This window comes from Neopelma chrysocephalum, unplaced genomic scaffold (assembly GCF_003984885.1).
Source record: "Neopelma chrysocephalum unplaced genomic scaffold, ASM398488v2 Primary Assembly neopelma1_200, whole genome shotgun sequence".
Classification (NCBI taxonomy): Eukaryota; Metazoa; Chordata; class Aves; order Passeriformes; family Pipridae; genus Neopelma; species Neopelma chrysocephalum.
Window position 1 is genome coordinate 175,779 of NW_020897862.1, and position 24,138 is coordinate 199,916.

Below are 24,138 nucleotides of genomic sequence, written 5' to 3' on the forward strand. Positions count from 1 at the left end.
GACACCAATTTACTTAACACGAGGGGTGTGAAATCCCCACTTAGGGAAGGTGAAGTTAATTGGAGAAGAAAAAAAAATCATAAATCCAGGCCACTGAGCAGTTTGAATTGGCAAGCTCTCCTGTGACCTTGATTTGTTGTGGTTTTATTTTCCTGAGATGTTTTTCCCAACACAAGTTGGGTGGAAAAATCCACAGGAATCACCAAACATTGGGTTTTCCTACCCTTTGTACGGAGCAGCGGGTGTGGACTCTTTGTGTGAGGCAAATACTGATGGCAAAAGCTCTCTGGAAGGGCCTGAAGAAGAAGGAGGGCGTCCACCTCACACAGGTAGTCCATTCATGGGACCCAGGGGGCTGAGCAGCTGCTGCTACCACCAAAAATATGTGGAATAAGATTCTCTGGGGCACCTTCTTTGCAGAAATTCAGTCAGGGATGACCCACGACCCGCGCGATGAAGAAGCTCAGGCTACACAGTCCCAAAGTTGGGAGACTCTCTGGAGACTCTCAGACAAAACTGCTGCAGTGACAAGGCCCACAGGGACAGAGGTGGGATGGAACTGGTGATCTTTGATGTCCCTTCCAACCCAAACCATCCCGTGATTCTCTGACACAGGCACCCCAGTTACAGACACAACGCTGATCAGGCTGAAGAAAGCACAGGAGGATGTTGAACATGGACTGCTCCTGCAAGTAAGGGGGAGATGATCCTGACAGCCTCGAGTAAAAACTAGGCTGTGGAAGTTGTTAATTTGGAGAGAATGAAAGGTTTCCTGTCTGCAGTCACGAGAGAGGCTCTTATATTCCTTTCAAACACGTGCCCGTGAATTAATGGGGTTAAAGCACTGTCACGTGGAACCTGAAGAAAACTGGAAGTGCTGTCACCCCATTTTTGTAGCACTGCTTTGACTGCTTGGTGAGGGATCCTTTCTCTACTTCCATGCACTCACTGCCAACCAGGTTCTGCTCTTGCTGAGGAAGATGTACCTCTTTGTACAACTTCCTTCACATTGACCTGTATGGAAATAGAGGGGAGAGGGAAGAGAGGGAAAGAGACCGTCCTAGCTGGAAAATCACCACCCACCCTGTTGTCAAACCCAGCTCCAACTCTTGTCAAAATCTAACTGGATAGGGAACACAAAAGACAACATGACTGTGGGAATCTTACCCACAGGGTGTGAATATTCCCCTCTCTGGGGGTCAACAAGCCCCTCTATGGCTTTGAGAGGGAGAGTGCCCCTAAAGGGGCAGGGAACAGCTCCAGGCACTGCTTCCTGTGGGATTATCAATGTGTTGCTTGAGGATGGGAGCAGAAATCGTGTGGGGTCATTAAGAGCCTCCCTTTAGCCCGAGCTTTGTGTCATGTTAGACCAGGCAGCTCTGACAATGAGCTGCTGTGGAAGAGGGGCCGTCAGTGTGTCCATGGAATCAGCCTGGGATTCCCAGCTGGCAGTCACAGCTCTGCAATGACAGGTAATGGAAAAAAAGGGAAATATATGAGGATGCAAACGCAGAAGAAAGAAAACTGAGGCTTAGTGTGGAAAACTAAATTATTTAGGGATTGTTTGTCAGATGTTCAATAAATAAATATAGATGCCAAACTCAGATAGGGATGACCAGCACATGGGAAAGGGGACTGAATAAACTGAATATTGGAATATGATATAAAGAGCAAGGGTGACAAAGGCACCTTAAAACATTATATCTGGTTGAAAGTGGCAGAATGATTGGTTTCCAGGAGGGGAAAAACAGTATCTTTATGAGTGATAGAGAATGAGACACCTTTTTTTTGATGTTTTGAAAAGTCACAGAGTTAAAGTCGGGGAGGAAACAAAGTCAGAGCAGTATCTCCCCCAACCATCAAGGCAGCAGGAAAAAACAGAAATGTATGCAAATAATTATTTCCTCTCTTCAGGTGTTTTAAACATCTTTTGTTTATTGAAAACCAAGTGCAAATGCAAATTTTCTTTCCATGTGTCAGTGAAATAAATGAAGCTTATGTTTTTCCAGTGAAAGAAATTAATTATCATTAAATCTTCTCTTTCTCCCCCCTCCCTGATAAATATTTTTAATAAAGGAGATTTTAAACTGTAGGAATATTTAGTTCATCCTCCCATTTTCACTCCACCAGGCTGTGCTGTCCCTGTGTATTTATTGTCACAGAGACTGGCTGGCTGTTACCAGGGTTCTGAGCATGTTTTCTTTGTAATAATCCATTGCAATTTCCTACCCCAGCCCTGGATTTATGACATTATTTATTCTTTATAAATTCCCATTCGTGTTTTTTTTTTTTCTAATGGCAATTTTATCCTTTGTGTTCCTCCAACAACCATGAGCTAGGGGTGCCTGGGCTGATTGCACTCAGTAAATGCAATTATACATCCCCCCCCCACATACACACATCCATGTGTGTCCCTGTTTTCTGCTAATAACAAATTTGCAAAGGAAAAAAGAAGAGTTCAGGAAGGGTGGAAATGAGTAAAAAAAAAAAAAAAATAAATCTCCTTGTGTGTGGCAAATCTTTCCAACCAGAAAAAAACCAGATTTTTTCGAAGTCCAAACAATTCTCCTTCGACGCTTGCACAAAGAATCATCTGCCTGACCAGTCAGACCAGTGAGTTGTGACATTTTCAAAACCGAAACCATCTTACCTTGGGTCAAGCATCTGCATTTGGAAAACAAAAAGAAGAAATGGCACTTGGTTGGGGAACCAAAAAGGAAGCCAAAAGGGTCATTTTCAGCCTTGTTAAATTCCACAGGGATTGTGTGTGTGGTTTTATTTTCTTGTTTTATTTAAGGAGAACAACAAAACACAGCAAAAACTGATTTCATTTTGCTTTGGGCCTCCTGCCCCTTTCCCTTGCTTGGGTAAATGAACAATTGATTATTCCCTTCCTGCTGTACCACCACTGCATTTATTTCCCTCTCTGCAAATCCTCCCTTTCAGAGCATTCCCAGCCCCATAAATTCCCATGAATAATGTACTAACCAGCATCAACGTGACACTTTCATATATGTGGCCTGATCTGATTAATTGAGATCCACAACATCCTATTATCTATGTTTTCTCATCCTGGCAGTTTATATATATTAGATTGACCTGAAATACACTTTTAATTGATTTTTATCAACAACTCCAGAGAGCTGTGGTTTGGTTTTTACTGTGCTTGTAGTGGGCCTGGATCTCCACTTAAGCTGAGCTGCATTTCATACTTGGATGGATTTTTCCATCAAGATTACAAGAAAGCACCTTATTTAGATATTAAAATGTTAAACAAAATATGGTATAAAGGAATAAGAGAGGAGAATGCAAAACAAGACTGCTAAAAGTCTTATTAAAATAGATTTATGTCAACTATGACAAAAAGAAGTTTGGTGCAACAGAAAATACAATTAATAATAATCAGAAACAGTTTGGATTGAAATTAAAAGAAACAAAAAAAACCAAGGAAAAAAGTCCAAATTCAGTGCTAATAATCAGTGAAAGTGTGGAAGGAACAGGGTTGATATAACACCATAATTCTTCATTTGAGTGGCTCTAAAGAAAGATATTTATCTTCTTCTGAAGGCCTGTGGCAAAGGAAGTGGAAGGCTCAGAGTCTCTGGTTGGAATTTGGGAAAAGCTCCTTTCTCAGGGGGTGCTGCAGCTCCAGAGGGGGGGGTAGGTCCCCATTTGGGGTTCCCAAGACTCATCTGCACAAAGCCATGACTGTGTTGGGACAGTTCTGCTGGGAGAGAGAGGTTGGACCAGAGACACCCGAGGTCCCTCCCACCACCCCCACTGGGATCTCTGGATAACGGGAGGACTCGGAACACAGAAGGCTTTTACCTGGAGGTTTCTTCTGCTCCTCTGTCACCACAGGAGGCCAAGAGCTTGTAAATGGCAAGAGGGAAAAGAAGGTATTTGTATTTGTCTTCACCCCTAGTGCAATTTCCATTTGCTGTCTGATGCTGCTCCTCTATAACCCCTGGACAGACTCTCCCTTTGCCCTGTGCCCTGTTTGCTTCTCCTTCTGATGGGTCAGGGGCTTCTTCCCACCTTGATTATTTCTGCACCTCCCATTCCATTGCAGGGGCAGGAGTTGGACTTGATGATCCTGATGGGTCCCTTCCAACTCAGTATATTCTGTAATTCCCACACCCTGCACCATTAAACATTTATTGCTACATAAACATATTTTCTATTACCAGGTATTCCACCAGAAGCACACTCAGGCCACCTCAGACTGAGCATCCTTGATGGAGGAGGCTCCTTGGGATGCAGCAGCAGCTCAGCCCTTGCTCTCCAGTCCTATTCCAGTGTATCCCACAATACTGGGAACATATGGCAATCTGCAGGACTCAAAGCTTTCACCATATTCTGCTACTAAAAGTGCATTGGAAGGGAGTTACAGGTTCTAAAGATGTTGTAGGGTATAATGTGGGAAATGCAACTGTGCACTTGGTCTGTCTCCGAGCAGATGAATTCAAAAACATCATGAGAAGGGTGAGGTGTTGGCAGCACCGGCCCAGCCATGAGCCAAGATGCTCATCACATTTGGTTTGGCTGCTGAATGCCCTGACAACAATGAGCAAAGGATAAAAAAAGCCTTGATGAGAACAACCAAGGCTTTGATGAGAACGACCAAGGTCCTCCCTTCCTTCTCTTGGTGGCAGAGGGATGGACAAAGTGGAGCAGATCCAGAGGTGAGTGGAGAAAACAGGAAAATATTAGATATTAGGAAGAAATCCTTCCCTGTGAGGGTGGGGAGGCCCTGGCACAGGTTGCCCAGAGAAGCTGTGGCTGCCCCATCCCTGGAAGTGTCCAAGGCCAGGCTGGAGCAACCTGGTCTAGTGGAAGGTGTCCCAGCCTATGGCAGGGGTGGGAATGGATGATCTTTAAGGTCCCTCCCAACCCATACCATTCTGGGATTCTCTGCAGCAAAAACGTGTCAAAACTGTGTAAAGCAAGTACAGAAATGTAGCAGAGGGGAGATAAACATGCAAAGAAGGAGCAGTGCAGACAATGGACAAAATGCCTTAAGAAAAATGCCTCACAGTGGGCTTGTACCTAGTAATCATTGGCAGATCAACTATTACAGAGGAGTCTGCAGAGCAGAAAAAGTCAAGGAAAGAAAGTGCAATGTGAGCAGAACCTCAAAATATCAGATTTTTTACATTTATGACACCAAAAAGGCAGAATTTTTTTTTTTTTTTTACAGCTCTGACTAGTACCAGATAAGGAAAAAAGCTGGCAGAGGCACACAACCAACCAGGAAATTGAATGGGAAGTGGACTTCAATGATCTGGGAAGCTACAAAGACTTCAGTGCATTGTGCTGAGGGAGAAAGCAAATCCAGAGCTGAGCAAAGAGAAATTAAAATTTCATGCAGGCTCGAAGGCAGGGTAAGACACAAACACACCAGAAAGGATATTTATCGGCCAAACAACACAGGAATCGTTACTTTCAGCAGTAAATTAAAGGGAGCTGACATGAAATCAGGGAGAAATATTCCATATAAACCCACAGGAGCGAAATGGGTAAGCAAATATGAAATATTCAGTCAGTGTGAGGGATCTGCCAGCGAGGGAGAAATCCCTTCTGATACCCAGGACTGCAGGGACTGGTGTCACTTCAGAGGCAGCAGCTCCAGTGAGGGCTGAGCTTCAGACACAACTCACCCCTGACACTTTCTCTTGCACAGAGAAGACCCTGAATGAGGATGGGAGGCCTCATATCAATAGAAACATTAATCACATCACTTGAGTCCAGGGAGACCCTGGGAAGTCCAACAGGGACATTATCTGGGATTTTTTGGGGGAACTATAGGGGTGGTAAAACACTGGCACAGGTTGCCCAGAGAAGCTGTGGCTGCCCCATCCCTGGAAGTGTCCAAGGCCAGGTTGGACAGGGCTTGGAGGAACCTGGGATAGTGGAAGGTGTGGGATCTTTGTGATGCCCAGTGGGACTAGAGGACTTTTAAAGTTCCCTCCCAGCCCAAACCATTCTGGGCTTCTCTGATTCTGTGACTATTCTGTGATTCTATGTCCCAGCACAAATATCAAAACCTGCTGGTGGTTCATTGCTGGAATTGCAGACAAAAGCCAACAGACCCCCAGATCCTGGTGACTGGGAAGAGGAACTTGGTCGGGAGCACAGGGAAACCCTTCAAAGTTGGAGGTTGTCCTTCAAGGTGGGCTTGACTATGAAAGGTAAAACTGACCCCACAAATGGGTCCCTGGCCACCAGGTTTCATACTTGGTGGAGCTGAAGTCCAGCAAATCAAGGAGGCATCTGCACCTCCTGGGGCAGAAATGCAGGTGCTTAAAGGACTGTGCCCAGTTTTAGAGATGAGGATTGAGCCCCTCAGGCCTGATCTCACATGTGGGTCTCAAGCAGCTGGCATGTGCAGGGATTGCTGAGACCCGGAGATAGATCTCCCTATAATTCCCTCTTTAGGTCTCAATAACTTTGGGAAATTGCAGCCCTACACACCCAGGATAAATTCTGATTACACAGCAGTTTCCCCTCAGTGTTTTTCCACTGCTTCCCACTGAGTTGTGCCTGACTTGCATCAGTGTTGATGGGAGAGAAATCCAAACTACTCAACAGTCACCACTGTGTCTTCGTGGGGTGCAGCAGAGCAGCCTGGGGGGAATTTTGGGCTGCTATTTCCTCACCAGCTGCCTTTCAAAGCAGAGCAGTGACTTGGGGAAGGGATGGTGGGGAATAGAAACAGCATTATTATACTGCAGGCTGCCCTTCCTGGGTTGGGAAAGGAAAAGCTTATGGCTTGGGAAGTTTAGTTTTTACATCAGGCCTATCCTGCTGAGGTTCCTTTTCAGTGGTTTGCTCTGAGAACAGGGAAGCAGGCTGGAAGCAGCCCAGGGAAGAGCAGTTTCCTATTTGGGCAGCAGCAAATCCCCTCCTCGGTGTTAGAGAATCATGGAATCACAGAATATCCTGGAATGGAAGGGACCCACAAGGATCATCCAGTCCAACTCCTGGCCCTGCACAGGACACCCCAACAATCCCACCCTGTGCCTGAGAGCGTTGTCCAAACACTCTCTGAGCTCCAGGTCAGATATTTTCTGTCTCAAGATATTTTGCCTGTTGTTACATGAAGCTTTTTTTTATGACCAGCTTCGAGTCTAAGTGTTCCCCCTCCCAGGATACTCTGCAAAATGCCCCCTGTATCATGTTTGCAAGTGGTTTTGGGCTCAGGAACCTCCCTGGATTTTTTGCAGGTTCTTTATACACTCAGTTCAGACGGGAGAAGGTGTCCGGGGTCTCACAGCGCTGGACATCACAAAGATTTCTGGGGACAGTGAGTGACCTGATGGAAAAAGGAGGTCTGGGAGGAGAAACAGGGTTCTGAGAGGGCTCATGGTGCAATGGGAGAGTCAGGAGGAGACTGGACCAATACTGCTGAACACGTGCCTTTCTTGGGAAGAATTTCAGGTGTGCCTAAAGAAGCCCCTGGGAGCTGATCCTGCTCCCACCATCTGTTCAACAGGTTTCCAAGAGAGATCAGGTCTGACTCCAGATGAAGACAACACTGTTCCCTCATAAACTGGAGTGGTCAGTGGGGTGGGAGGTGAGCCTTGATTTAATTTGATTTAATTCAAGGCAGTTAATGCCTTTGCTGCCTTCTAAGACCCTCCTCTGGGCTTATTCTGCATGTGGGCTCGGGGTCAGTGTTGGAGGGGTGAGCACCAGCTGCACCCACTTCCCTACAGGTCAGAACTACCTGGGTTCCCTCAGGGATCCCTTTTTTTTACAGTCCTTTTCCCTTGTGACTTGTGCCCCTTGCTGCTCACCAGTCCTGGGCTCTTGGGAAGGGCTGTCCCTGCAGGAAACAAGGCTCCCTCCCTCCCTCCCCAAACACATTTAAGGCCTTTCCAGGACCCCCATGGAAAAGGGGAAAACTTCTGCCCTGCTCAGCTACGCCCGAATTTGTAGTGCCAGGAGGGCTGGTGCTGGTTAAGAGCCAAATGAAAGCCTTGCTGGGGTCACTGGTTTAGTCCAATGCTCCCATCAGGATTTCTCGTGGACATTCCAGACCTGTGAGTGCTGATCATGAGCAGAGGTCAGAGTTGGCAGGTCCAGGCCTTGACCCAAAGGTTCAGGAGCACATCCAGCTCCTGCTCCAGCTCCAGCTGCACAGAACTGCCTCAGGACTGCAGAAATATTTGCCTCAGTTACAAGCTGAAGCTTCTTCTGACAAATCCATGCAGAAATTCCTTTTTCCTTTGCAAAAGAAGTAGGAGGGTGACAGAACCAGACATCACAGATCTGTGATTATGAACTAAATTATTGATGTTCCCTTCTTATGAGTCAAAGTCTTTATTGCAGCTGGATGTTGGATTATGACAGCTAATGGTCTACACAGACTCTGCACTGCATTATTGATATCAGTCATCTCATCTACACCTTGTTCTCTCAGTGTGTGGGACTTCTGGGTTGGGAGATTATTGCAGAGAAGAATTTGGGGTAACAATTAAAATAAAATCAAGTTCATTTCCATAGGACTTGATCCTTTCCCTGATTTACAACAATCCTTTAAATGTGTGATTTTCCCTTTTTTTTTTTTAGTTTTTACACACAGGATTGTCAAGGGAACAAGATTCCCAGGAAAACAGCTGTAATTTACTTCCAACGTGGGGTCCCAGCTGGGAGGAAGTTGCTTTGCCATTGAATTGCCTTGAGTTTCCTTCTCCTGTTTACAGTTGCTTGTCAATCCACTGGGCATTGATACCTCCTCTTGCTCCATGAATAATGAAGACCAAGGAAAATCAGCACAGAAGTTCTAAGTTCAAACACTCAAACGCACGCACGTTGAAATTTGCAGCATCTTTTTAACTGAAGAACAACTTAGTGACAAACAAAGTGTTCTCTTGGATAATTTATGGCTACATTTGTCAATTAATTATTCAGACTAAATGGCTTAAGCAGGGTAACAGTGATATCTGCTTATCTTGAAGTCATTTACCAGGCACTAAACAAGTTCTGGGCATGTTTTCTTCTCTTTAAGAAATCGATATCCCTCTTCTTTGTCTCCCACAATATTTACATCCAAACAGGTTTATTGGAAAGGGGGAAAGTTGGACAAAGCACCTAGAAAGGAAAGCCACAAGCAAATGCTTCAAACTTTACAATTCACATTTATTTTGAAAAAATGTTTTGTTAAAAATACTCCTACAAAGGCATTGGAGCAGCGAGTTTTCTGTTTCCTTTATAAATACATCTGATTTCTTTATTTCTTTATTTTTTTTTTCTCAGTAACATCGAAAGACATCTGACGAAGCCAGGAAAGCCCTGGGCTGAATGGAAGACACATCCCTGTGTAACAAGGACCTGCACACTATCTCCCCATTCACAATTTTAAAAAAAATACAGATACTGTCATGAAAAGTGTTCTGTTGTCCATGGGGTCACGGAGAGTGGGAAACCAGGGTTGGGGACACCCTGGAGCCCAGCTGATGTGTCCTGGGACTGGTTAAGGGGGTGACTGGACACACTTGTCTTTGGGTGGTTGAAGGATACACCTCATTTCCCCATCCCACACTCCCAAAGCTGTGACAACGAGGTGAGAGCCCAGCAAAACCTCCCATCCCTGAAAACCTTCCCTGTGACATCGGCAGCTCCTTCACAAATCTTTGGGTGAAGGAAATTTTCCAGCTGGTGGCTTCATACCAGGTCACGTTGGAGGAGCCCTGTGAGCAAACCACGGTGATCAACACCCTGGTGGAAAAGGGAATTTGCTGCCACAGCACTCACCCACCTCCCACCTCACCTCCCACCCCAGCCTGAGGCTTCCTTCCCTCCAGGATCTTCTTGGGCTTTAGTGTCTGAGCAGGAAAGACCTTCCCTGCAAGGAGTCTTTTACAATGGGAACATGGACAGCTACGTTGGCCCTCCAGTTCCTCAAAAAGCCCTGGATAGACCCACCCAGTGCTGTGGGGGACAGTTTGACTTCCTGTGCCCAGCTCACCCTGAGGGGAGGTCTCTGAACTTCCAAACTCACCCATGTCTTGCACCCCACTGGCTTGGGGAAGTGAGAGGGGTCACAGCTTTATTTGGGACACTGCTTGGAAACCTCAGGCTCATTTCTCCAGCAGGAACTGCTACTGCTTGGCTCTGGCTTCAGCTGCTTGAACACCCTCCCAAAACTCAAAGCAGGGCCTCAAAGCCCTCCCTGGGCAGACTGACTTCACATCCAAAACAAACAGCACGGCAGGGAGTGACACGAGGTCGGCAAAGCCTTTCCAAAACAAACCTGGGAATAGAAAGCACGTCCCCAGACTGATGGATGGGCTCATTCACCTGTGGGGAAGAGGCAGGGTTGGAGTCTTTTCCCTGACCTATCCCGTGGGAATATTGACCAAGGATCCTGACACATCTCACCTGCTTCCATACAACTTCCTACTGCTTTATCCAGGAAGATCTGGGATGTGTGTGGGGGGTGATAGTTCCAGAAGGGAAGGTATGTTTTCATGGGAAGAAATGTAGATAACCACAGGTTGCCTGTGAGGATGTGCTGAGATCTGAGGAAGGGAATCCCTGGCAATGGCCCAAACCTAAAAAAATCCATCCAGCCCTCCCATAGTGTGGGAGGGGCAGAGGGAAGAGAAACAGCACAGAGAACAGAGAGCTGAAGGTGGAGGACAAGCAATGGCAAAGACAAGGGTGCAAGAGTCACAGGATGGAAAATAGATGGAAAAACCACTGGAAGAGGGCATCCAACAGAATGCCCCCTGATGCAGGGGGGCTGTGGATCCACAAAAGAACCAGACACAAGCTTCCATCCCTGATCCCTGATTTCTGCCCCTCCAGCTCCAGCGGGATATCAGGGGACGTGCTGGGATGTGGGGCCTTGGTTCAGGAGGAACATGTGGAGAGGGGAGAAGTGAAGCCAGGAGAATGTGGATGATGCAGGAGGAGAACCACAGCCTTGCACCAGAGATTGCTCTCCTTGTCAGGGCAGCCACAAACTGCAGCTCACACTCCAACTCCCTCAACCCTCCAAGGAGTCTTTCCTTCCACCCCTGCTCAAACCAGGGTTTCCACTGCTCAGATCTCCCCTGTTGGATGGGCCAGGGATAATCAGACTTGCCTGTCACTCTGCCCATGGCCCATCCTGGGTAGGGTGAGCTGGGCTTTCCCCCTTCACCCTTGAATAGCTTGGAAGAAAACTCTGAAACGTGAAAGAAGAATGGTTAGTGCTCCTGCAGACCTGAGGGACCCAACCACAACCTGACTGTGGGACCCTGAGCAAGTTCTTACCACGGAGGCACAGCACTATCCTGGGAACTCCTGCAATTTGAACTTTATTTCCCTGCTCCTCAGACCTGTGGAAAGCCTTGACTGGGCTCTAGGCCACGTTCTCTACAGACTGTGAGGTGCTCAGGGATGGGGGGAGTCACTGGGCACTAAAACTGGGATATGGAACCCCCAGCCCAGCCCTTTGGTTTTCTCACGTGGGAGTTGGGCCATCCTTCACTAAATCTGGGATTTCCCTATGACCCCAGTGCTCCTGAGATCATAAACATGGGAGTTGGGATTTTCAGACTAAAAGAAACATCAGAGAGCTCATAAAACCATTATCTAGAAATACACTGGTCCTCTCCCAGTCCCTACTGGAGACCAGAGGGGGTCAGGCAAGAAGCACAACTGTACCAAAGGCTGTGTCCCTTCCCTGGTCTCCTACAGCTCACAAGGGTCTGCAAGGGCCAGGGATACACAGTCAGGGACCCCTTCAGCTCCAGGGACCCCTTCAGCTCCAGCCAGGCCCTTCTCCCACATTCCTGGGCTACTCTGCAGAGGAAAACAAATCACTGCCTGTGTCAAACAGCTTTTCATTCCTGCCAAGGCAGAGTAAGCAACAGAAGGGATTTAATGTCTGGATCTAAGTCGTCCCCAGAACATAATGAACAAATTCCTCTTCAGAGCTGGGCCAGCATGCACAACTGAACCTTGCACTTAATCTCTGCCTGTGTCTTGTCCTCAAGCCCCCAACACTCAGTGCCTGCTCTGGGGTCCCTCTGGGATTTCACTGCACTCACCCAGCCCAGCCCTGAAAAGCTCCATTGCAACAAGAGCTCTTTGCCCATTTTGGAAGCTTGTCTCAGGCTCCTTTCCTTCCTTTTTCCCCCTGAGACAGCTCTGATGGGTCCATTTGGACTCATGGTCAGATACCTGAACAACCAGCAGCTCACAGGGACAAGTCTCAGAGTCAGAATCCACACCAGAACAGAGGAAGGGAAGGAGAGGGACCTCACCTTACCCCAGCACCCCCTTAATGTTCTCCGAGTCATGAAAGAAGGTTTGAGGCATGGATGCTTCCACAGAGAACTTCCACATCCAACACATGATGGATCACCAAGTCAGTCTCCCTTTTTGTGCCTTTCCTGCTGTTTGAGGCACTGATGCCACTGAGCCCCAGGGATACCTTGGGATACACAGGGAATTGGGAGGAGGAAGCAAGGGGTTTGCTCTGACATGGGAAGCCCTCTGGCTCTGCACTGAAATCCTTCCCCAGACAGAGTGAAAAAGGAAAATCAATGATGCTTGATGGACTATTTGGGCTTTTAAGAGATGCAAAATGTGTCAGTCCCAAGAATATGAGGGTACAAAAGGAGTTGGGTAGGGATGCTGTTAAACACCCAGTGCCCCCAAGCATCCGTGACCCAGAAAAGGCTGGAAGAGGTATTTTTGTGTCAAGATTATTCTTTCACAAGTTTGTCCAGTCATCTTCTGAATCATAAAATCACAGAATGTTAGACTGGTCTGGGTTGGAAGGGACATTAAGGATCACCTCATTCCACCCCCTGCCATGGGCAGGGGCACCTTCCCCTAGCCCAGGTTGCTCCATGCCCTGTCCAACCTGGCCTTGGACACTTCCAGGGATCCAGGGGCAGCCACAGCTTCTCTGGGCAACCTGTGCCAGGGCCTCCCCACCCTCACAGGGAAGGATTTCTTCCCAAGATCCAATCTAAACTTACCCTCTTTTAGCTTGAAATCTTTTCCCCTTTTCCTATCAATCCATCTAATGCTGGGTATCCACGTGCTCCAGCCACGAGTTCCACCCTTCAATCCCTGTGCTTTGTGCCAAAGAATGTTCTGCTTCACCTGACTTGGTGCTGTCCCTGTCAGCAACAGTGACTGCTGCTTTCTCACCCTTCTCACATCTTTCCTGGTTTAATGGCATGAAATTTTGATCATTTTTACCTCTGCCAGATCAAGAATCAAAATCTATTTATCTTTTATACCTCCCAAAGACTCCTGGCAGTTCCAGAGGCAGCTCTCTATATTTCTTAATTCCTGTGTATCCCTTCTGAGCTGAGGGAAACAAAAGCATGACCAGCCTTTGAGGAGCCAGGACATCAGAATTTCACTGGCTCAGTGTGAAGGCTCCTGAGTGCCAATCTTTGATAGCCATCAAAGATTTCACATTTATTCTCCACCAGCAAAGGCCAAGCCGGGGGTGGGTTTGCCACATCATCTGTCCCAGGCTGGTGCTGTTTGGGTCCTGCTGCTTTTGCCCACCTCCATCTCCCAAACCAGCTCACTCAGCACAGCCTGGAGTCCTGAGCTGGAAGAGCAGACAAAAAGCAATTTGGGGGCACTGATTTGACTCTCAGCTTAAACCTCAGGTTAGATAAGTCCTCACAGAATCCCAGGATGGTTTGGGTTGGAAGGGACCTTAAAGATCATCTCATTCCCACCTTGTGGCCACGGGCAGGACTTTGAAACCCTTCCACTGATTCTTGCTAACAGAGCTGTTGGGCTGTTCAAGACTTGACAAAGTTTAATCCTTTCCTCCCAGACTTGCTTGGAATCATCAAAGGATAGGGCACAACATCTGTGCAAGAACTCCAGACTGACCTCAGAGGGAAAAGGAGAGGCTACAGTTGAGGCAACTGAAAGATTCCTGGAGTTTACTGGAATGAAAGAGCTGGAAAAGGATCAACCAAATGTTTGCTTTTTTTTTTTCATGAGGGCAAAATAGGGCTCCTGACAGAAAAAAATGAAGTGTAGTGGTTTGTTTGCAGGGATGGGAATGGGAGCAGTGTGATAACCAACAGGGATCAGACAGGGATGCAGAGAGGGACACAGCTCAGGACCACACAGGGCAATTTCTGGCAGAATTAAAAAAAAAAAAGAAGAAGAAGGGGCAGAAGCTGCTGAATTGGTTGTAAGACAGGTAGGAATAGCCAGGAATGCAGATCCAGACAAAGATTTGTGCGGAGAAAGGTCTTGGTGCTTCCAGCCCCAAAGTTCTGCAAATAACATTTGTCAACGGAGTTGGCAGGAGCAGCAGAGGGAGAGAAAGAAGGTAAATTCCAGGAAATACCTGCAGAGTGCAGGGAGTTTTCTAGGAGAGCTGTGGAAGATTTTCCAGGAAATATTTGCAGAGTGCAGGGAGATTTCTAGGAGACGTATGGAAGATTGGAACACATATGAAAGCAGAGACCAACGTTGTGTCCCGTCTCTGGGAAGGGTGAAGAATTAATTATAAGAAGCAAAGTCTGAACAAGTCTAGGAAAAAAGGCTAAAATGTGACTGTAGATAAAAAAACCCCTTATATTCTGCATAGTGGGAGGACTCCAGCAGCTCTCAGCAATGAGAAGGAGAAATCAGCAAATAGAAGAGAATTTTTGGTGGGAATTGCCCATGAGACAGTGGCAGAATTGCACAGAACTGGGACCAGAGTGGAACCAGCACCATGAGCAGGTGGGACCAGTGCTTAAGTCACAAACCAGAGCTCCAGGACAGAACTGGGGGGTGTTGACTGCAACAGGTAAAGCTCAGACCATGGAACTCTGAGGACAGAGTTTGGCTTGATCAATTGACATAAAGGACTGTTGGTCCCACACCAGTTCCTTGGGGATTGCAGTGCAAAAGAAGGGGAACACAGCAAAGGAGACAGTTGTTAGGATGCCATTAGTGGCAGTGGATAACTGCCAGCAGGAGAGAAAAATGAAGCTAGTGCTGCATTAATTGTTCATATCATTTTGAGGGAGGAAAAGTTGAATCCTGAATGTGAAGAACTTGCATGTAAAATTTTTGAGGATGGAAAAAGACCTACATTAAGTCAGCTTCGAGTCAGACATGCAGGAAGGGAGGTGATTTACATTAAAACAATAAACTCCACTAAACCAAACCAGACAGCACTGATACTTCCAGCACTCTGGATTATTCATACACCCAAGGCAGCGACAGATTTATTGCATCATCAGGAGATACAACTGTTAACAACGCAGCAGAGTTCAAGCCCTGACTCCAGGTTTCATATAAATCAGCCTGGAAAATACAACAAGAAGTTTCCTCAGCTGCTGACACCTTCCAAGAGGTTTTCTCTACAGGCCACTGCTAATCTGCAGCCTGGGTGATGATTCCTGGGAAAGAACCTTTCCTTTAACCCAAATTCAAAGAACAACTTCCAGGGCAGTGGGAAAAGCACCATGAGAAGAGATGCTGATGAAGCTTCTCCTCCTTGGCTCCTGCCATGCCAGAGCAGGAGGGAACTGCACTGGAGAGAGCTCCAGCAGCTGGTGAAGAGAGCAGGATCCTGCTGTTGGGAAAGGGATAACAGGATCCAAGAATCTCTTCGTGGCAGATGTTCCAAGGCAGATCTCAGAGGCTGCAGCACTGTTTTCTCCCCAGCTACTTCAAACACTCCTCTTGCTGACCTCGAGGTGTCCTGGCCCAGTGATGCCAATGAGAGGACCCTGTGCCATGACTGGCACAGAGCTGTGGGATGGAAGTCCACATTGGAATTATAACACTAAAGGAATACTGCAGTAGTGGCAAACCCTGTGCCAGCCCCATTGACCTGGACTGCTGCCTTTGGAAGCTCCTGCTCCATAGTGAGGACTCTACAGAGAGGAGAAGCTCCTCAGCTGCTGAAAACCACAAATGTCCACTCATTTAAGAAAGGCAGCTCTGAGGTTTTACTGGGGGGGAGGGCAGGTCATTTGGGGAGGGGATGTGCTGTTCACAGTGCTCTGTTTGTGTGCCCCCAGAACCACAAGGACAATTCCTCGTGGCACTGGTTTGTTTTTCCTTCTCCTTCACAACACTGTGCTGCAATTGCAGGGAAAAGGCAACAGCTGGAAATGATCCTCTAAGTATGTTTTAACTTTTTACTATCCACGTGTGCTTTGCTTTCTCTGCTCTGCTCCCTGATGTTCTGCAAGGTTTGAACTCCTCACTGGCCAACCAACTGAGAACTTCCAGCCTGCTCAGCTTTCTCACCAGACACCACCCCCGGGGTGACCCAAGCAGGAGATGGCAGCGGGAAATGGAGGAGAAGGGCAGGTCTGGGAGGTAGCTTGAAAGGGAGAGGGAAAACGTGAAAACTGCAACAAGCTGCCTGATCCCTCCTGTTCAGCCCCCACACATGCACACATGCACATGCACAACAGGATTTCACAGTGCCAACGTCAGCAAGTGCCTTTTCCTCTTGGAACACACTGGATTTTTGCCATTAGGCTCCCATTTCGTAGCAGTGCATTGGAGACCCATGAAATAAATATGTTAAAGTCACTCCAGTGCCTGTGCCCTGCACTGCAGAGTGTGCCAGGGGCGTTCACAACCAAAGGACTTGACAGGAACTCAGCTCCTCGTGCTCCCAGCAGAGCTGAGGGATGCAGAAAATTGCAGTGTTTTTTGGACCACGTCTATTTTAGTTCTCCATTAGTCCTACAAAGCCAAACACAGATGTCACAGCGATGTCTGGTACAAAATGATGGGGATGTGCTCCTTTTAGAACCAGCATCATGTGATTTTTTTGGTCAGAAGAAGAGACATGGATGTGCTTTCTCTGTCCTGCAGGCGGCTGCCACGGCTCTGGGGGGCTGTGGCACTGAGCTGGGTCCTGTCCTTCACAGTGGGCTGGGTCTGGCAGGTAGATGTGTCTGACAGTAGCCAGTGAGGAGATTCAGTGCATTAAGACAAAATGTCTCCAAATGAAGAAGACCTGAAGTGCCCTTCCAAGCCCTGAGTGGCTCTGAAGGGGTGCTGCTCCTCCTTAGTGTCTGCAGGAATGTACAGGATGGCAGAGAACAGTCAGGAATTGTCTGGGGAGGACAACTGAAGGGCATCGTGTGCTCCTTCCACATGGCTGCCCCACAGGAATCTGCTGGTTGGTTTTCTGGGCAGGCAGCTCTCCTTGCAAAGCTCTGGTACAACAAGTCTCTGGTTGGCTGTGGTAGGACAGCTTGGCACGGCACCATCCTTCCCTCACCCTGGAGTGCCACCACCACACAGCTCCAGACATGCCTTTGGGAGAGACTGATCAGTGCTCCTTGTTCAAACACGTGGGACAGAGGCACCAGGGGAGAGTCCTCCCTGCTCCCCACACGGGAGGAGCTCCTGGTTGGTTCCCTGTGTGCCCTCTGCAAGCACTTTGTGTGCTTTAATCAACTCCAGGGATTTTTCTATGTTCTTTCAGAGTCCATTCCCTGACCAGGAGCAAGTGCTTTTTGGATGCAAAGGCATCACCAGCATCCCTTTGGATACCCAGGCAGGACAGACAGGTGACATGTCCAGGTACCACCTGCACACACCACGCCCAGAGCCCACTCCCCCCAAATTCTGCCACCAAAGCGATGCAGGGCAGCAGTGATGCCATCACAGGGGCTGCCCTGGGGACACTGAGCTCAGAACATGTCCCTGGGTGCCCAGCACACACCTGGTGTTCCCCTCCCCACAGGTGTGCTCTGATGCCAAGCCAGGGATGTGTGTTCAAATACAAACACAGCACTGCACTGGGGATTTTGGATGAGCAGATTTTTGGATGAGTAGGGGCTGGAGGGACAATTCATCCAGTTAAAGACCCTGCTGCTGGAGCACTTTGGGACAGTGCAGGAGCTCAGCAGAGAAGTGACTCGTGCCTGCAGGGAATGGTCTGATGCCACTTTGCAAGGGCTTTGTTGTTGGATCTGGTCTGGAAGTGGAAAATGCTAAAAGTATTTTATAAATGGCCTCATATTTTACAAGCAGTCCAGGGAGATGATGTCTGGCCTCAGAGGTCTAGACAGCTCAGGATTTTCATCCACAGCAGACACACTTCCTCTTGGATCCAGCTCCTGGAAAATACAGCCAAGCAGCTCCCAATGAACGTGCCTTCAGCTGCTGAAAACGAGGGGAGGACCCCAGGAACGGCAGACAGGGGCCTGTAAACACCAGTTCTGCTGGCCACGGCCAGGGGGTGGGTGGAAAAATGCCACATGTGGCCACAGGAAGGTGGTGGTGGCAGGAGTGTTTCAGAGGATATGATGTGGTGCTGGACACCAGAACAACAAGAACAACCCGATTCCCATTTGCACTCCCTGTGCTTGGTTGGTGGCACTTAAACATCCCAAAGACCTGCTCAGTAACTAAAGAATTTGTTTCAGTTATTTATAAACCCATGGATTGATCCTTCAGCTTCAGCCACAGTATTTTGCCTCCGGAGACCTGGGATGAGGTTTTTGCCTTTGCCGACCTGGGCTCTCCTCAAGGTGAAGGGCTGAGACTGAAGCTGCCTCAGAGCTCCCAGAGCATCATCTCTAAGCAAGGTACTGGTCCCCAAATGGCACAGAGCACACCTGCCCAGTTTGGGAACTGCAGAGAACCAGATCACACAACTCACACTCCCAAACTACCAGCTCTTCCTGGAGGACTGGGCTTCCCCACCTTTCTGTGCTCCAGGCACCAATCCAACACTTTTTCTAGCAGCCAGACCTTTCCAAAGGGCTCTGACAATGGAGAGTCACAAAACCCAGCCACCCTCCCCTCTCTCCCTCCCCCAAACCCTCTGTTGGTGCTGGCTCAGCCCTGAATTGAACTGGTGGCCTTTTCATCTTGTCAAAACAACTGGAAACCCAAGAGCCACACAAACATCTGCCGTGCCACGACCAGTGGAAAAGAACAAATACTCAAACAGGAGGGAATGTGCATATAAAAAAACCTTTTTCTCCTGGCATATTGTCAATAAGCTGCAATTTTTCCTTCCCCAGGGAAGAGAGATTTTAAGTTCTCGGATGATATGACGCTTGGCGATGTAATTTCTTTTTTGTCAAAAAAAAAAAAAACCCCAAAACAACCAAACCCCGACCGACTAACCAGAAAAAATTTCCAACCCCCAGACTCACAAACCGGTGTTAACAAAACAACGGACAAAATCTCCCAACAATGACAACCGAAAAAATAAAGGTACACGTCAGCATTTGTAATCAAAAACTACTACATACTGTACTCGGGGAGTCCTCTGGGAAAAAAGATCATTGGCATCTAGAAAAGACATCACTAAAAGTCTTGTGCATATGATATGTATGAGACACGATGCCACTGGACGGTGGATGGACGGACCCTTTAGGAAACTGTCACTCACAAAACTGTTCCATGACAAGAGAAAATAAGAGATGTAAAAAGGACTGGGTTTTTTTTCCCCATCCCCACCCTCCCTCCCCAAGGCGTTACAGATTCCTTCTCATTTTGTTGGAAACAGCCTCCTCTAAGTCTTGGTTTATTTGTTGTGTGTGGTGGTTTGTTTTTTTTTTTTTTTAGAAAAAAAGTCTTCAGCTTTTGAAGAAGTCCATCAGCTTCTGAGACACGCTTGGTTCCGCAGCACCAAAGAGCTTCAGCTCTTCTCCCTCTGATTTGCTCACAGGGGGTTTTTGGGGGAGGGCTGCACGACACTCCCAGAGCCACAGCCCATGGGAGGAAAGGATGTGCTTCTGTGGCCTTCCTTTGCATTCCTCTTCCTGAAAAAGTCTCATCTCTCCAGAGGTGCCTGGGCCCAGCTGCAGCAGCCTTGTGCAAGGGGAAACATGAAGCTGCTCTTTTCTCTTCCTTTGGAGACTCCCATTGGTCTTGGAGCCCTTTTCAAGAATGCAATTGCTTTATTATTATTTAAAAATATTTCATAGTTCGTTGTTTTGTTTTTGTTTTTTTCAAAATAATTGTCTTTTTTTGTTTGTTTGTTTGTTCCCTTTTTCCATTACTTAAATTCTAGAAGCTCTTGGCGACCTTTTTTTTGAGGACAGGGTGTTCCTTCCTGCTGCCCTAATCCTCAGAGCAGCTGCCTGTCTCTGGTCCATGCAGAACACTCAAGAACTGGAGCTTGGACATTACAGGGGCGAAGGGGAGCAGGGCCTTGAGGAAGAGGAGGAGGAGGAGGAGGAGACGCAGCCATCAAACCTCCACAGACTGAATTTGGTTCATCTGTGCCCTCATCACCTGGATACTGTTCAGAATTTTCTTCTGGTGTCCTGCTAAAGTGACCCCAACTCGCAGAATGTCCCTTTGGGAGGAAAAGAAAACAAACACAAACATCAGAAGATATTTTCTCACAACAGGACAAGATCACAGGTGATATTTCAGATGATCTTTAAGGTCCCTTTCAACCCAAACCATTGTGTAATTCTGTGATTCCATGAGAAGGGAGCTGAAGTCTCCACAGATTTCTTCCATGAATGCAACCAATGGATGCAAACCCCATGGAACCTTTACTCTTTTACTTTTTCTGGCTTATCATCCAATCTTTGCATTTTCTACCCACCTGCAGCACCCTCAGAGTCCTGGAACCTCAACAGAGAGTGTGAAACCAAATGCCCCGGGCTCTGCTGAGTCAACTTGCCTTGAATTTTCTACTCTTGTGCCATTTTGTTTGGATTCTCTTTCATTTTGTGACACATTTTTTCCCTCATCAGTGTGGATCTCACTCCTCCTGTGCAGATGATGGGCTGTTCTTGATGCTTTTCCTTTCATCTGATAGGACCATGAAATGATCAACTTTTGTACTTGTGCTCTGTGTTAAATCATGGTAATCTAATTTTTGGAGTGCTTCTGTTTTTTATAGATATTGGGCATCTGGGAGAAATAAAGATCATGGCAAGAGAGTGAGTGTGACTCTAAATGGGTCCCATTGGTGGCTCCAGCTGTGTTTGTTCCCCTCTGCATTCTCCTTCCTGGTAGATAAACCTCAGCCATGAATTCTTCAGATGTTCTTCCCATCAGGGGATGGATGGACATGACCCACACCTGACTCTGAGGATTCTCAGGTGCCTTTTCTCCTTGAGTGTTAAGAACAGACTTTTAAGGGGAAGTGTGGCAAAACCCTTGCCTGGTTTCGAGTGGAAGCCAATGGGCAAAGAAGGGCAAACAGGAGCTCCAAGGAAAGGTGAAAAAAATTCTTAATTCATTTCTGTAAACCAGGATAGGACTGTGGCTCTGCACAGCCCTGTGATTCCCAGCTTTCTGCCTTGGACATTAGATATTGGATTGTATACTGGGAAGGAATTCCTCCCTGTGAGGGTGGGGAGGCCCTGGCACAGGTTGCCCAGAGAAGCTGTGGCTGCCCCATCCCTGGAAGTGTCCAAGGCCAGGTTGGACAGGGCTTGGAGCAACCTGGGCTAGTGGAAGGTGTCCCTGCCCATGGCAGGGGGTAGGATGAGATGGGCTTTAAGGTCCCTTCCAACACAAAGCATTCTGAGATTCTTGGCAGATAATTTAGTGGCCCAGGTGTCCCAGCCTGCAGACAACCAGTAAGAAACCTTTCTAGTGTTGAAACCATGTGGATCTGGGGAACCAAATCAGTCTTCAGGAAACATTTACCCTTTGCTGGCTGTCCAAGCCTGAACAAAACAGCAGCTCCACTTCCATGACTGTGTACTTCTGCAAAGACCAGGTGAACATCAGGTGGGGGTGTCAAGTACAGCTGCACCATGATTTGCCAAGGAAAAAGGGCTTGGACTGTCCTTCTCTCTGCTTAACATCCAGCCAAGGGACTGGGAGAAGTGGCTTTTAAGGGACACTGAGGATGTCTGTGAAAGAACAGGCTGCATTGGGTGGACTGCCTGCAGAACTGTTTGCTGTTAGATACTCAAAATAGCACAACCCAGGCAGGCTTGGGTTGTAGTGTGGGTCTGATGTCTCTCTTTAGTCAAAGTTCTTCTTCTCTACCCTTCAGATTTTGTGGACCCTCTTTCTGTTGTATGAACACAGAAGATATTGTGCCAAAATCATCCCCAGGGTCTTGGGGTTGTACCACAGATGTTCTGAAACAGCCAGAAGTGCCATGGGTTTTTCCCAGCAGCAAATAAGAACAAAAAGCCAGAAAAGGCTGTTTGTGTGAACAGATTCTGACTCATTAGTAGATTTAAAATCTGGATTAAGGCACCAACTCCAAAATCATTCCTGGTCACCAGGCTCAAAGACATCACAGCATTTGCAGATGGCTTTAATGCTTGGCCCTTTCTAGGGGTTTCTACAGCAAAGTGCAACCAGCCACAGACCTTTCAGCAGAGGCATCAGAGCCCCAAGTGATTTCAAACCCACCACAAATAGATTTCAGCTGCTTTCTCCAAAGAGCTTGCTCAGAATTTGTCACTGCAGGATGTTTTTAGTGGCTGCAGGACAATGCAGAACAAACTTGTCACCATCCCCCAAGAGGGGATCTTATCAAGGAATGTAAATATCTGAGGGGAGGTGTCAGGGGCTGGACCCTGAAGGTGCCAAGCCACGGCACAAGAGGCAACTGGCAGAAACTGAGGACCAGGAAGTTCCACCTGAACATGGGGAAGAACTTCTTTGATGTGCAGTCACCAAGCACCGAACAGGCTGCGCAGAGAGGGGGTGAAGTGTCCCCCCACCGGAGATATCCAAAAGCCATCTGGACACCACCCTGAGTAAGGCACTCCAGGGGATCCTGTTGGGCAGGAAGGTTGGACTGGATGACCTCCTGCGGTCCCTTCCAAACTTTACCACCCCGTGATTCCATGATCTGGACTTTTAGACACCTTTGTGAGGCAGAACTTCATTGTCTCCATCCCTGATACACCACACACCCAAGAGGGCTGCCGAGTATAAATGTGCTCTTGAGTGGGTGGAGAACTGTCTGATGCCACCTGAACTCTCCATTTGTTCCATGTTGGGGTTCTGGAGACCCTTGGGGGGTGTTCATTCTCACAGTGGAGTGTGATGATGTGGAGATGAACTCTGCAAGTGCAGAGAGACAGAGGACACAAAGTCTGGAGCCTCCAGAAACTGAACAGACTAAAAGTGGCTCCACAAAGCAACAAATTCCATAGAAGTAAAACCATGAAATGTGAAAATAAAGCTTAATTCAGTAACAAAAATTGTTGTTAAACTGCTGAGACTTTCCCTGTGCTTTGGGCACTTACTCTACAGTCATCTGAGATACTACATCAAAGGTGGTGAAGCCAGCACTGGCAAAGCTCTCCTTGTACTGGCTCATCTTGATGGCATCCAGCCATTCATCCACAGTGTTGAAGCTGGAATAATCCGGGATTGTGCGGTCCAGGAGGGGGAGGTTCATCCTGGAACACAGAAACGGGGAATGAGCAGATGAAGAGCTACAAACACACCTGTCCCTGCACCCTCCAGCAGCTGGAGGCACCTGGACCAGCATCACTCCCAGTGTGTTATGAACTACCACGCAGACAACACTTTGTTCTGCTGAGGGACCCCAAAATACACCTGGGGGACCCCAAAAGTCCCCAGGGACTCCAAAATACCTCCAAAACACACCTGGAGGACGCAAAAATACACCTGGGAGACCCCAAAATACACATGGGGGATTCCAGCCCTTCTCCCCCCAAACCCATGTGCATGTTCAGGGTGTCAATGGCATTATGGGGGAAAAGGGGTTTTGGAAGAAAAATGGGGGATTTGGGGGAAAAAGTGGAGAATTTTAGGAAGGAAAAGGGTTTTATTAGGAAAAATGGTGAGGTTTATGTAAAAAAAACCCAGTGGTTTTAGGAAAAAATGGGAGGTTTGGGGAAAAAAATGGTGGGTTTGGGAGAAAAAATTTGAGCGTTCTTTGGAAAAATTGTGGGGTTTTGGGAAAAATGGTTTTTTTGGGGAGGGGGGAATTGTGGTGTCTTGAGAAACAAATGGGGTGAAAATGTCTTTATTTGAAAAATATAGGTTTGGGAGGGGGGAAAATAGATTTCTTTTAGGAAAATGTGGGGGTTTTTTAGAAAAAATATGGGGGTTTTGTTGAAAAGGTGTGGGGGTTTTGGAAAAATGTTTTTTTTTGGGAAAAAATCTGTACAGAGCATTAGGATCAGTCTTTCTGGATCAGTTCATAGAGGAAAAGCAAGAGCCATCACAGATGATGAGATGTAGCTCCAAAATCCTGGCTGC

The 24,138-nt window shown here is 47.5% G+C and overlaps 1 protein-coding gene across 4 annotated transcripts in view; it reads right to left on the reverse strand.

Moving 5' to 3' along the window:
- Nucleotides 1-19,956: 19,956 nt before the first annotated feature.
- The window catches only part of EPHB2 (EPH receptor B2), a 135,460-nt gene continuing 131,278 nt past the window's right edge, over nt 19,957-24,138 (reverse strand). For all 4 annotated transcript variants that reach the window (XM_027702960.1, XM_027702958.1, XM_027702959.1 and 1 more), the window contains exons 15-16: nt 23,154-23,309; nt 19,957-20,272 (exon numbers count right to left, since the gene is read on the reverse strand). In XM_027702960.1, coding sequence (XP_027558761.1) covers nt 20,164-20,272; nt 23,154-23,309 — 265 coding nt within the window. In that variant the 3' untranslated portion in view covers nt 19,957-20,163. The remainder of the gene's footprint in view (nt 20,273-23,153; nt 23,310-24,138) is intronic.